This window comes from Patagioenas fasciata, chromosome Z, assembly GCF_037038585.1.
Source record: "Patagioenas fasciata isolate bPatFas1 chromosome Z, bPatFas1.hap1, whole genome shotgun sequence".
NCBI classification, from domain to species: Eukaryota; Metazoa; Chordata; class Aves; order Columbiformes; family Columbidae; genus Patagioenas; species Patagioenas fasciata.
In genome coordinates this window covers 71734198-71747071 of record NC_092560.1, presented here as the reverse complement: position 1 = coordinate 71747071, position 12874 = coordinate 71734198, and the positions used below count along the sequence as shown (strand labels likewise).

At 41.6% G+C, this 12874-nt stretch overlaps 1 protein-coding gene across 1 annotated transcript in view; it reads left to right on the top strand.

Moving 5' to 3' along the window:
* PGM5 (phosphoglucomutase 5) overlaps positions 1 to 12874 on the top strand; it is a 71969-nt gene that overhangs the window by 40630 nt on the left and 18465 nt on the right. Inside the window, exons 7-9 of the mRNA XM_065861087.2 lie at positions 1984 to 2099; positions 11088 to 11223; positions 12165 to 12348. Of these exons, the coding sequence (XP_065717159.1) occupies positions 1984 to 2099; positions 11088 to 11223; positions 12165 to 12348 (436 nt within the window). The remainder of the gene's footprint in view (positions 1 to 1983; positions 2100 to 11087; positions 11224 to 12164; positions 12349 to 12874) is intronic.

Here is a 12874-nt window from a genome sequence, read left to right as displayed (position 1 = left end):
CAGTGTATGCCTAGCGCACAGAAGTCTTTGAAAACCTTTACAGCCCATAGAAGTTTTGGGGCTGGTCAAGACAGATTCGTCCAAGGCCGTTTGTCCTCAGGCTAGAGGAATACAGAAAAGTGAAAGGGAAAGGATTTCCTTCTCAAAAACCAGTACAGGATGTAGGAACATTTCTGCAAGCAGAGATATTCCTGCTGTATTGTTAGGCTCCCTCAAGAGAATTGAGTTTGCTCTTCCAGCATGTTAGCCATTGTTTTCTGGTTGATTGTTTTCTGCTTTTGGCAGTATGGTACTGTTCCCAGCCTGCAGTTACTGTCACACAGAGATTAAATCCTTTTATGTTCTTGACTTTCTGCAGAGCTAGCCAGAAACCTGTTTAGCTCTGCACTGTATAACCTCCCTTATTCAGCAGCATTTCTAAGGGCCAATAATATAGCTAGTGCTGTATAAACACAAAGACATATGCACTTGCCTCTGCCTCTAAACTAGAGACACGAAAACTAAGTTTAGGATCAAACATTTTGATACTATTTCTCTCTACAGGTACCTCTTTAGATCTTTTCAAGTAAGTATCAGCAGTTCTTACTCCATCTCAGTTCAAAACCATTCTTTTTAGATGCCGTATGTCAGTACAAAAATGAACATCTGGGCTGAGTAGTAGGAGACTTGGATGTCAAAAGTTATCTACTACATTTTAAAAAGTGGATTTGAGGACGTAATGTCACTGCTGGTTAACTATTTAATGATTTCAGAGAGAGTACTTAACGGTTAAACTGTCATTTAGGCATATTTATGTACCAGGTATTGCAGGGTCAGTATTTCCATGTTTGGACAGTTCATCCTATCTACCTTACACGCCTACTTTAAGACAAAGTGATGGGCTGTCTGAAAATGGGTGTCTTTCGATTAGAGAGGTAACTGCTTTCGCCTTACTACGTTTCTTCTAGGTGGATTGTGTTAAGCATGTTGAATCCTGCTTTGATTGATCTGCTTTGCCTGGGCATGACTGATGCCAAAATTATGTGAATTGTCTTATATAAAGTATTCTTCTGTGGGAGTGGAATTTAGGAAGTGTTTGTCAGGTGTGATCATTGTTGCAGCAATTCTAGGGAGATCAGAAGGTTCTTTTTAGTCAGATTGCTTAACTATATTTCAAGTCTTATTTTTCACATTGAAAAAAACAGTTTGCTATGGAAATTCTAGACACACCATGAAAACAAACAAATATAATTAGAAACCAGAAGAATGGTAGTATTCATTATGCATAAATCCAAGCTTGGTAGTGGCTTCCTTTGAGAATTTGTTTTTTTCTTCTTTCTTGTTTTTCAGTCCAAGAAAGGATTTTTTTCTTTATAGTTTATAACAGGAAAAATTACCAGTGGGTAGTCTGGGGAAGGGAAAGCACTTCCAGCTTATATGGTGGTTTATTTCAGTTCTTGAAAATACTGGCAGATCAGACAGCTATTTGGGATTATTTCGTATAGATGCATCAGAGGAGACAGAGAAAGTAATTTCAGACTCAGATTGAGACTGGGAAAGCTTTTTAGGCGAGATGCTGCGTGGTGGAAACATTCCTGAGTTGTCTTGGCTTTGAACATATGAACAGAAGCAGAAGTGTCTTTGAAGCCTATCAGTGTTGGCCACTTGGGTTTATAAAGGAAGGCACTTCAACTTGATGCTTTAACTTTCATTAAAATATAAAAAAACTGTGTGTCCCTAGGTATAACTGTTTCTTCATCAGTAACAAGAGAAAGATACTGGTAAAGCCTGTTGAGCTGAGGTCCTACATTTTCCAAAATACCACATTTAGTGGCTTCTGGTTGAAGTCAGGTTCTGAAACAAGGATTGGTTTTGAATAGTGCTGTTGATCTGTTCAGCTGTCAGGAGATGTAGTGAGACCTAGAAGATTCCTCAGCTGATCTCAGACCATATATAAAGAAAGCACTGTCTCAATCATGTCATGTTTTACTGTGTCTTTTCCAGAGTGGCAAAAGTAATGAAGGTTCCTGTGTATGAAACACCAGCAGGATGGAGATATTTTTCCAATCTTATGGATTCTGGACGTTGCTCACTTTGTGGAGAGGAAAGCTTTGGCACTGGTAAGTAATACATAATAAAAAATTTCCACAGACTTTTAATGGCAACTTTTAATTTTCCTGAATGCCTCAAGTCAAAGCCAAAAGAATCAGCAAATTAACTCACTCTTGTTCTGGAACAGAGAACTGTCAGTTGTTCACATCTTGAGGTTCTTCTTGCAACTCTGGTGTCCATTACCTTGTGGTATGGAAAGTGTGGAAGATGGACAGTCAGAACCCAGAGGCAGGTTTCTCACTGCCCAGACAGCTTTTGGAGGTGCCTGACACTATCTTCTGAATTGAACATGATGCAGAAAGGTCTCGCTGGTGCCACTGCAATATTCTTTTCACAGACTTCAGCAGCATTTGGAGGGATTTCACCTGTATGGAAAGACCACATGGTTTTTCCTAATGTGATTCAGTGTACAAAGTATGACTGGTATGTCTAATGGTGTGTCAAACAAACCTGTTGCAGGTGTCTCTTTTTGGAACGTCACAATTACTCTTCATTAGAAGTTCAGTTATATGTCAGCATCTGTGATTTCCCTAAGTATTTCTCCCTTATCCATCCCAAGAACCAGTCAATCAGTAGGATGCAGAATGAAAGACAAATTTGAGCCCTCATGAATTTGGTACTGACAGGAAGCATAAGAGCAAACTGTTAAAAGATGTAGTCTACAAATCTGCACAATGTGGTTTTGGTTTATGACAAAAACTGAATAAATTTCACAGTGTTTCTTTTTTTTCCTTCCTGGATTCTTTCTTCTTTTTGTTTATTATTGAGGTTATATTACAAGTGTTCCCTCTAAATACTGAAGTTCCTTTTGCTAATCCAAACCCAGATATTTCAATAAAACTTTGTTGGGTCTTGAGACATTGGTTTAACCTCATTAGCACCCAAATTATTTGGAAAAAACTCTTGCCTTCATCTTGGTGGTGAAGAAAGGGAAGTGTGGTTTTTGACTGGAAGGAGCTTGTAGAAGTTTGATGGTGAGTTTCTGTAGGTTGAAGGACATCTGGGTACCTTAACCCACAGAGTGAAACATCTTGTAGTGCATGGAGTTTTATCTGTAGAGGTATGTAAAACAAGCAGGGGTGACCTCTGTGTGCCATATGCCATGACAAACCACTGCCTCAGGCCTGTTTCTGAGGGGGAAGTAAGGCTCCTAGACCATCTTCCTCCGGTGATGTTGAGTATGAGTCTTGCAGATGCTTTCTGCCTCAGGCAGAAGGGAAGAGTCTTTGGTTGCTTTATATTAGGTTGGTGCAAAAGTAATTGTGGTTTTGGACTGTGAATTTTAAATCGTTATAACTAGACTCAAACACGTCTTTATTAATCAAAATAGAAACGGTTACAGTCAACACATTTTTGCCAATGAGAAATAAGTTTGTTAATTCCTGTAGCATAAAAATCTGTGCCTTGAGATTTGATGAACTCTTGGAAAGCTTTTTCTGCATCCTGCGGGTCGTGGAAGTGTTTTCCCTGCAAAAGTTGTCGAGATACTTGAAGAAGTGGCAGTTGATTGGCGAGATGTCAGGTGAATATGGCGGATGAGGGAAAACTTTGTAGCCCAATTTGTTCAACTTTTGAAGTGTTGGTTGTATGACGAGCACTTCGGCATTGTCATGGAGAAGAATTTGGCCCTTTCTGTTGACCAGTGCCGGCTGCTGGCATTGCAGCTTTCAGTCCATCTCCTCGGTTTGCTGAGCAGATTCTCAGATGGAAAGGTTTTGCTGGGATTCATAAAGCTGCAATGGATCAGAGCGGCAGCAGACCACCAAACAGTGACTATGAACTTTTCTTAGTGCCCGTTTGGCTTTGGGAAGTGCTTTGGAGGTTCTTCTCAGTCCACTCACGGGGCTGGTCATCACCAGTTGTCATATGAAATACACTTTTTGTCTGATGTCATAATCCAATCAAGAAGTGGTTTGTTGTTATTGTGTAGAGTAAGAGACGCCGACATTTCAAAAGGACAATTTTTTAAATTTTTGGTCAGTTCACAAGGCACCGATTTATTGAGCATTTTCACCTTTCCAATTTGCTTCAAATGCCAAACGATTGTGGAACAGTGGATTTTGAGTTCTTTGGCAATTTCTCGTGTAGTTGTAAGAGGATCATCTTCAATGATTAGTCTACATTGGTCATTGTCAGCTTCTGATACCCGGCCACTACACTCCTCATCTTCAGGGCTCTTGTCTCCTTTGCAAAACCTTTTGCACCACCACTGCACTGTATGTTCATCAACACATCCTGGGCCAAATGCGTTGTTGATGTTAAGAGTTGTCTCTGCTGCTTTATGACCCATTTTGAACTTAACGAAGAAAATTGTTCTGATTTGCTTTGTGTCTAACATAATTTCTGTAACCTAAAATAAATAGAAAATAAAGAATGAGTTATAAGTCAGTAGCAGAACCCCGTAAAGCCAGAAAAGTGCATTAAAATGATGTGTGAAGTAACCAAATTTATTTAAGAATATATTCCAATATCAAACAGCAGATTTCAACAATGCAAAACCCACAGTTCCTTTTGTACCAACCTAGTAATTCCTCTAACTTCTCTCTGTTCTTAGACATTACATTTTTCCTTCTCTTGTATCATTCTGTACGGCCCTAAAACAATTGCATTTTGTACTGTAGCCTCTCTCCTGATTTTGCGGCTCCTGTCTCCTGACCTCAGACCAGTCTCTGCATTCCTGCCACTCTCTGTGTTACTGTCTGAATCTGGTTTTCCTATGCTATCATTAATTCTTTGGATTCCTGTTAAATTCCATCTCGTGAATTCTAAAGGTGCTTGAGCAACATATTGGTGGGCAGCACGAAGAGCTGCTCTGCAGCAGTATTTAATCTTTGTATCCTGGTACCTTCTGGTCAGATGAGCTTTGTTGGACCTGCAGCACTTCAATGTGGAAAGCCTCCTGACCTCCTGTTTAAGCCAATACCATCTAAAGGCTGAGCTGAACCCTCCAGATTCAATCCTATGGGCATCCAGACAACCTGAGCACTGGGTTTAAATTCCTCAGTGCATGTGTAGTTGCTGTGTAAATGAATCATGACAGTGTCTACAGGGCAATGACGCAAGGACTGTGATGCTCAAAGTTTGTTTTTCTCCCTGCGTCAGTTTCCTTATCATCTTTCAATTCAATGCAGCTGTCTGAAAATATCTCATATGCCAGGAGGCTTATTTGTAAAATGCAGTCCGTTCTGTAGATGACCAATACTTTAGCGATGCGAGCTGTTTTTAGCAATAAGTATTTACCTTTTTGCGAATCTTTTAGTAATGTCCCAAGCTGCATGACCCTCACAAGTTTCTGCCAGTATAGGGCATTTGAATCAACTTTACAGCTTTCCCCTCAATCCTATCTATTTAGGGAACTTCAGCTTGGCGTTTCTTTAGCTTTCAGCATGTAATATTTAAAGAAATGTACCATATAGCTGATCAGAGTTGGAAACTTGCTGTTCTGTGCAAGAGAAAGGGTTTTACAGATCCACAAACCGTCTGAGCAGCACTGGAGACCAGCTGCTTGTGTACCCAGGTAATCCAGCCCAGCTGGAATTTCCAAATAATACAGAGCCTTAGTTTTATAACGTAAGGGATTTTGCTCTGGCAAGTAAATAAAAGCAAGTTTTCTGCTATAAAAGGACAAAAGATTTTGAAAACATCCCATAGGGCTGTGTTTCTCAAACTTGTTTTCTGGCAGCTGATCTTGGAGCTCAACCAATGCTTTAAAAACTTCTTCCATTTTTGTAGCAGTGTGGGGAGCTTGTCAGATGAGGTTAGTAGCTTTCTGATTCTATGACTAATGTCCAGGACACAGTTCAGAGAAGGGCGTCAGCAGCGGCAATTTGTTTCTAAATTTCATCAGCAAATTATTAATCAGGATTAGAAGAGTTCTGTGACTGATTTATCTTTCTGCAGTTTAAACCGCTTCAGTAATTGATACATCTTTCATAAATTTGCATGCTTCATCTCCAGATTTCCAGGTGCTATTAACTCCAGCCGTCTTCTCCTGCAAGATTATGTGGAAGAAAAACTAGTGGAAAATATAAAGATATGCTGCTGCTGAAATGAATGAAAGCCTTAAAAGAGTTATTTGGTGGTACCTGTTACAGTAACACAAATCTAAAATAATCTCATTAACTTCAATAAAGGAACAGATCAGGCTGCCCCTAAGTCTCCATTTGCATAAAATATCATCAAGTTTCAGATTACTGGGTGATAAATTTGCAAGACTGAAGGAGCGGGGTTCAGACAAAATTGTTTACTGTGGGTTTGTACACTCACTGCAGTCAGATTTTTGTTTTAAAATCACGTTTACAGAACGCAATACAGTAGGCAGAGTTGACTTCAGTTTAAACCTGTTTAAGCTGACTACTCCTTTATGAATGGGAACATGCTCTGAAAGTTTTTCTCAGATTGTTTACTCTGAGTCAGGCCATAGCAATTGACTGTTGCAGTAGTAAAAAATAACTTTTGCTACTGTTGTATAGAGAAATGTGTGACAAATTAAGGTAAAAATAGGCTGCCATTAAGTAGCTGCCGTTATTATAACTTCCCTTACTGATGGCAAATCAAATATAATGGGATAATCAGAAAAATATTTGTTGACTCCACTGTTCTTTTGCCTCTTTCTGCTTCAGCTCCTTAAACAGAGGCTGGAATTCATTAATGCCTTGGATGCTGCAATTAAAACTTACTGAGATTGCTGAGAGCCTTCAGCAAGCCTGTAAGACTGTTAGTAGGACAATCTCAGCAATAGGTACTTGCAAGGCAGCTTTTACTGGATCCCTTTTCACAGGGCAGCTCTGCCTCTGCAGACCTGCAGCAGCAGATACGGCATCTGCAAAGTGAAGGAGAGTGCTGGTGGTGGAACTGGGGCAGCAGAATGAGCTCCCTCCCGAGAGGTTCTGCCCTGTGAGCTGGGCAGGAGCAATGAGTGAGGGAGAGCAAAGCCACCGGCAAAGGTATGGGAGGTGAAAACCAAAGCTGATGAACAAAATTGTGGTAATGAGTTTTAATTTGCTGAAAGAAAGAAAGGCAATAAATAGTGCAATATATATGTGCATAAGGTAGCCCAGTTGATGGATATGCTGGTGAAATGAAAGAAGTGGGATAAACAGGTTCTGAGAAATCTCAGTTGTTAAATTTTGTCCTATTAAGAATAACGATCTGAGGCACTTCTTGTGCACACAGTATAACTGTCCCTGTACTCACATTTTTAATCAGCAATTTTTGATCCTGGAACAATTGGGTTGTTTCCAGCTTTTCTGTCCAGACTTTTTCCTCTAGATTACTTCCTTGCAATGCTTTCACCTTCCAGAGAAGCAACAATCTGCCTGTCCCCCTGAAGGGCACACAAGGACACAGCACTTGCCAAAGCTGCTGAACGGATCAGAAGAATGATCCGTGCATACACTCATCCATCTTCATAGAGATATATGAGCTTAAGTCATGCCAGAACAAGGCTCTGAGCACAACAGAGGCCCTTCCAAAAATTCTTCTGTCCATGTTTCACTGGACCATTTTGGTTCAAAGAAACATACTCAAAGTGTTTGTTAAACCAAAATGCATCTCTCCTTTGGCATTCAGTTCAGACAATTGCCCAGCTGTCATGAAGTACAGACCATCTTGCTGATTCAGTTCTGTGCAGTCTGCAGAGTGTTACAGCAAAAGGATAATAAGTGGTAGTTTACATTGTAACATTGCTGAAGTGCTTAGCTCAGAACCCTGTCTCTGCTTCTTGCTGGTGTCTGTTGAGACAGTTCAGCAGTTCAAGTTGCTGGTAGTATCACTTTTTAGGTGAAACTGAGTTTTTCAGTGGTAAGTGTAAATGGCTGAAAGGAGAGGCAGACAGGTTAAGAAGAAGAGGAACAGTCATGATGGGAGTATCTTGCTGTTTCCAGGGCTCTGCCCACTCCCCACCCCAGGACTCCCTCACCCTGCCCAGGGTCCAGGACTCCATTTTCGTGACCTGGGACCATCAGCTCCTGCTCCAGCGATGCCACAACAGGGCTGGTCTCCAGCTCCCCACAGCCCTGCCCAGGGTCCAGGACTCCATTTTCATGACCTGGGGCCATAAGCTCCTGCTCCAGCCGTGCCACAGCAGAGCTGGTCTCCAGCTCCCCACAGCCCTGCCCTGCCATGGACCCACAGGCATACCCACAGGCCCACCTTCTGGCCAGCCCCAGCCCAGCCCCTTCTCCAGGGAGGTGCCTAATGCCAGGGGAGTGGGGGGATTGAGGCTGCCCCAGTGCTCACCCATCTACCTGCTCCTGTAGTAGTAAAAAATACTGTGGGACAGGCCCAGGATGGACACCAGAAGCCCCTACTGCTCCTGGTGCCCAGGGAGCCCCCAACCCCTGTTATGACCTGGCAACTTCTGCCACTGCTACCAGAGGAGTGATGGACGCTGGTGGGAAGTGACAGCTCTGTTCTAGAGCTCTCGTTTGGTGGCCGTGGCAGAAATCTGCACCAGCGCTGTCATCTGCAAACAGATGCGTAGTCTGTGATAGCAGTGATAGTGACCTTACCATCTGCTTGGCCTATGAGCAAAGCTGACTGTATTATTCATAGGCTTTATTGCTGGTGTTTCTGTGGAAGGCATCCTTCAGCTGCTCTGGAGTGTTATCACAACAGGGCAGTAGAAAAGGTGAAGGCTTGATTGTCCGAAGGGCTGACTTCCTGTGGAGGGACATTTGTTTTCCATTTTTATCTGAAGCTATTTGCGAAGCTGTGAGAGCTCATAAATAACCCTGCCCTTCATTTTCTGATTAGTTGACACTCTGTGCTTTGACAGCACCGGGACTCAAGCAGGGAACAGAGTGAGCTGTTGCTCTTCCTGCAGCTGCTCCTGGAGGACCAGCCCATACCTCCAGGAAATGTAGTAGGAGACTGGCCTTGTTGCAGAGAGCTTGCAGATTACAATTCAAGGCAGATGACAAGTGTCAGAAACCAGGTATTCTTACTACAATGGCAGCTTCTTTGCAGATGCAAAGGAACATTACTATCTCTCAGCTCTTAAGTCCATCTACAGTATTTTATGTCCTTTTCTTCTACATTACCTAGGTCATACACACAAACTTAATCTTCATATAAGGCTTTTTCCTGTTCACAAATCTTCAGTATTCATTCCTATACAACTGGCATATTGTGCCAAAATAGTAATTTGCATTTAGTTAACTCTGTGGTAGCTAATTTGCTTAATGTTAGATTCATAGTGCTGGAGGTCCACACTCCAGGGTTGAACTTAACACAAGAAGCGTAAGTGGCTGACAGAGCTGCGCCAGGCCCAGCACAGTGGGCTCTTAGCAAATGCAGGCAAGTAGCAAATGCTGTTCTGGCTGTTGCTCTCTCCCAAGACAAGGGACTGCAAGTCCAAGGCAGCAACAGTGACTAAAAGATGGATGTCCATACTGAACTCCAGGAATCATGGTGACTCTCTGTGCATCTTACTCTTTTCCTTATATGTCTTTCATTTTTTGTTGACAGTTTCTCATAGGATAAACAAGATCAGTGCATCAGTTTATATTATGGGAACCACGTCCTCTGTCAGTAGCAAAATACGGCTGTTCTGACAGATGACTGTGTAGACCTTGCAGGCTATTATGTAAAACCACGGCACCTCAAAGCATTCTTGGTGCCGTAGGATTTGTGTGTTGGAGGAAGGAAGATATTTCATAAAAAAGGTTTTCAACCTAAGACTTTTTAGCTTCGTCTCTGGAGGGTTTTGCTGACTATCAGGGCTCCATCACACATAACAGTGACTTGGGAAGATAAACCCCATCACTTCAAATGTCCCCCACTTCCTCCTTCTTCCCCCAGCTTTACATGTTAAGCATGACACCATATGCTATGGAATATCCCTTTGGTCAGTTGGGGTCAGCTGTCCCGGCCGTGTCTCTTTTGAGCCTCTTGTGCACTGCCCACCTTCTCGCTGGCAGGCCAGTGTGACAAGCTGAAAAGTCCTTGACTGCTTAGCCACAACTAAGACATGTTATCAACATTTTTCTGAAATCCAAACCACAGCATTGTACCAGCTATCAGGAAGAAAATTAACTCTATCCCAGCCAAAAGTAGGGCTCAATCTTAACAGGCAGAGTTTAGCTCAGTAGAAATATTTCTGGTTAAGCTATGTTACAGGTCTGTTGCAGAGCAGGCTGTTATCCAAGTTGGTGTCTTGGCTTAGGACATTGGAAGTGCAAGATCAAGTCTGCTCTTTTGAGTTCAGATAGTAAACTTGAACTTGTGCCCCCTGTATCTGAGACTATGTACTAAATCCTGTGGGATATTCCAAAATAGTTCTTAGTCTCCATTGTTGGATCAGTTTTTCTCTTCATAAATACAAACCCAGGAAGGTATTTAGATCTGAGCACCCAAAAGTCTTTACCACTGAGAGGAATGGAGAAATACAGGAAGGGGAAAAAGTGCTGTTTTCTGGTTGTGTTTGTTTTGTTTTCCAGAATCATTTTTTCAGGTTCTTGTTTTTTATCCTTATGGTAGGTCATGAACATTCTGGAAACCTTCGTTTTTCATGGAATGGGGAAACTTTCTCTGCAGCTTGAAAGATGAACATCTGCAGAGATAAGGAGATGCTGTTGAACTTGACTCACATAACTCAGAACATTCTGGTTCATGGCCAGGGTTTTGTATATCTAGCCCAGCTCTGGGAAACAGTACCAGAGGTGTGAAAACACCCTGTGTGTTAGTAAGCAGGAATCATGACTAAAAATGTTGCAACTCTCATTTCTATTCAAGTACTACTATTTCTATTCAAGTATTCTATTAAAATCTTTTTATTTAACCTTAGGAGTATAGACTTTGTCATATATAAATAAATAACATTTTAAACATTAGTTCTGATTGTCCGTCTGAAAGGTATCAGAGTCGCTGAGTTTGGTATTGTCGATTACTGTTACGGGACATACAAAGTTAAATGAGGCATTTGCCCAGCCTCTTTACCTTGTTTTCTGATTTGCAGTGATACCAAATAATGTGTTTTATATATGTCTCTTTAGGGTCTGATCACCTTCGGGAGAAGGATGGACTATGGGCTGTGCTAGTTTGGCTTTCAATCCTAGCAGCTCGAAAGCAGAGTGTGGAAGAGATTGTCAGGGATCACTGGGCAAAATTTGGGCGGCACTACTACTGCAGGTGAGAAAAATGAGGAAGAGGCACAGGAACTTACGCAGTTGATAGGACAATTCTGCTACGACCATGGCTTGTTTAGCTGTGCTCAGCTGCATTTGCTGTGTCCAAAGAATGAATATCTGCCACAGATTGCCACTGTTCTGTAGGCAGTTTTTTTCTGATGAGTAAGTGGCAGCAGAAATTATTTACTTACTGAAGGAGCAGTGTATATATATCATTTCTAGCACATGAGTAATTGAATTTTCTGGTGTCGAGTGGCAGAGGATTTGAATTATTTATGTGTGGAATCTGTAGGCATAGCTCGTTACATGGTACTGTAAAAAAATCAATCTCAGCAAGACAGTGTTTGAGTGTTTTAGTGACAACTGGAACTACACCTGCTTTTAATTCAGGAGAACTCCAAAGATGCAAACATTTACTGATTTTTATTAAGGTCTCTAAAAAGTGACTTCTAACTTGTCTTTTACATCTTAGCTCCTGCCTCTCTCTTTCTCTCAGCATAGACTTAATCCAGAGGACTTTACATATCCATGAAGTCTTCCGCACACAGCTGTTCCCCACAATTTGTGGCAGCTTTCTCTATTTCACTCAGCTATTAAGCACTGCACTGATTGTGTCCTTAGTCTTGGAAAGCTAGCTGTGTATTGATGATGTCTTCTATGCTGCTTTAGAAACTGGGTGTTTTCTGTATGATTGCTGTTGACTCAGGTGGTCAGTGCAGAACTGTGGTGCACACACATACCGGTCAGATTGCACAGGACTTGCGTGCGTGTGCTGGTTTAATTTGCTATCAGTACTTCAGTGGTCCATCTCTAATTTTTGAGCTAAGCAGTAAATTGCTAACTGCAAGTATATTGACTTCTGTGAAAGCCGAACTGTTTCCTCATCTGTAGGGGACTTACTTCTTCATTCTACTTTTTTTTTTTTTTTTCTATATGTGCAAGGTTTGATTATGAAGCACTGGAACCCAGAACAGCATATTTCATAATGAGAGACCTGGAAGCTTTGATCACTGACAAATCGTTCAGCCATCAGCAGTTTGCGGTGGGCAACAATATCTACAGTGTGGAAAGAACAGACAGCTTTGAGTACATAGATCCTGTGGATGGCACTGTGACCAAAAGACAGGTATGGCTGTAGTGATGGAGTAACAAAGTTTTGCAACTGTCATGTTGTCTCCAGCAGTGATGTTTGTAATGTTCCGCTGGCAAGCCTCTCCATTTATTTATAGCACGGTGTTTTCTTTTCTCTGATAGATACCACATTTCCTACTTAAGATTAGCTAGGTCTGGATAACATAATCTACCTCTGTTTTAGTCCCTGTTGACAGCAATGCACACACAGGGAGGGTTCCCTTTCCTGAACAATGTAAAATGTCGTGTAGAAAGGCAGTCTTTCCTTTTTCTGTTTTCTATTCTGAAATCTCCACTTACTTTACATTACAGAAAAAGTTAATTTTTTTTTGTTGTTTTTGGTAACCCACAGGCTTTGCATAATTAAGGCATATTATCTGTTATAGACAGTAACATGCGGAAGACTTTAGTGGATTGTACCATATGTGGGCACATTTGACTTCTCTAACCCAAATGACCAGTTCTGTGTTCCTTCTGGTCTCTGTCCTTGATGAGACTCCGTACAATCAAGAACTGCAGTT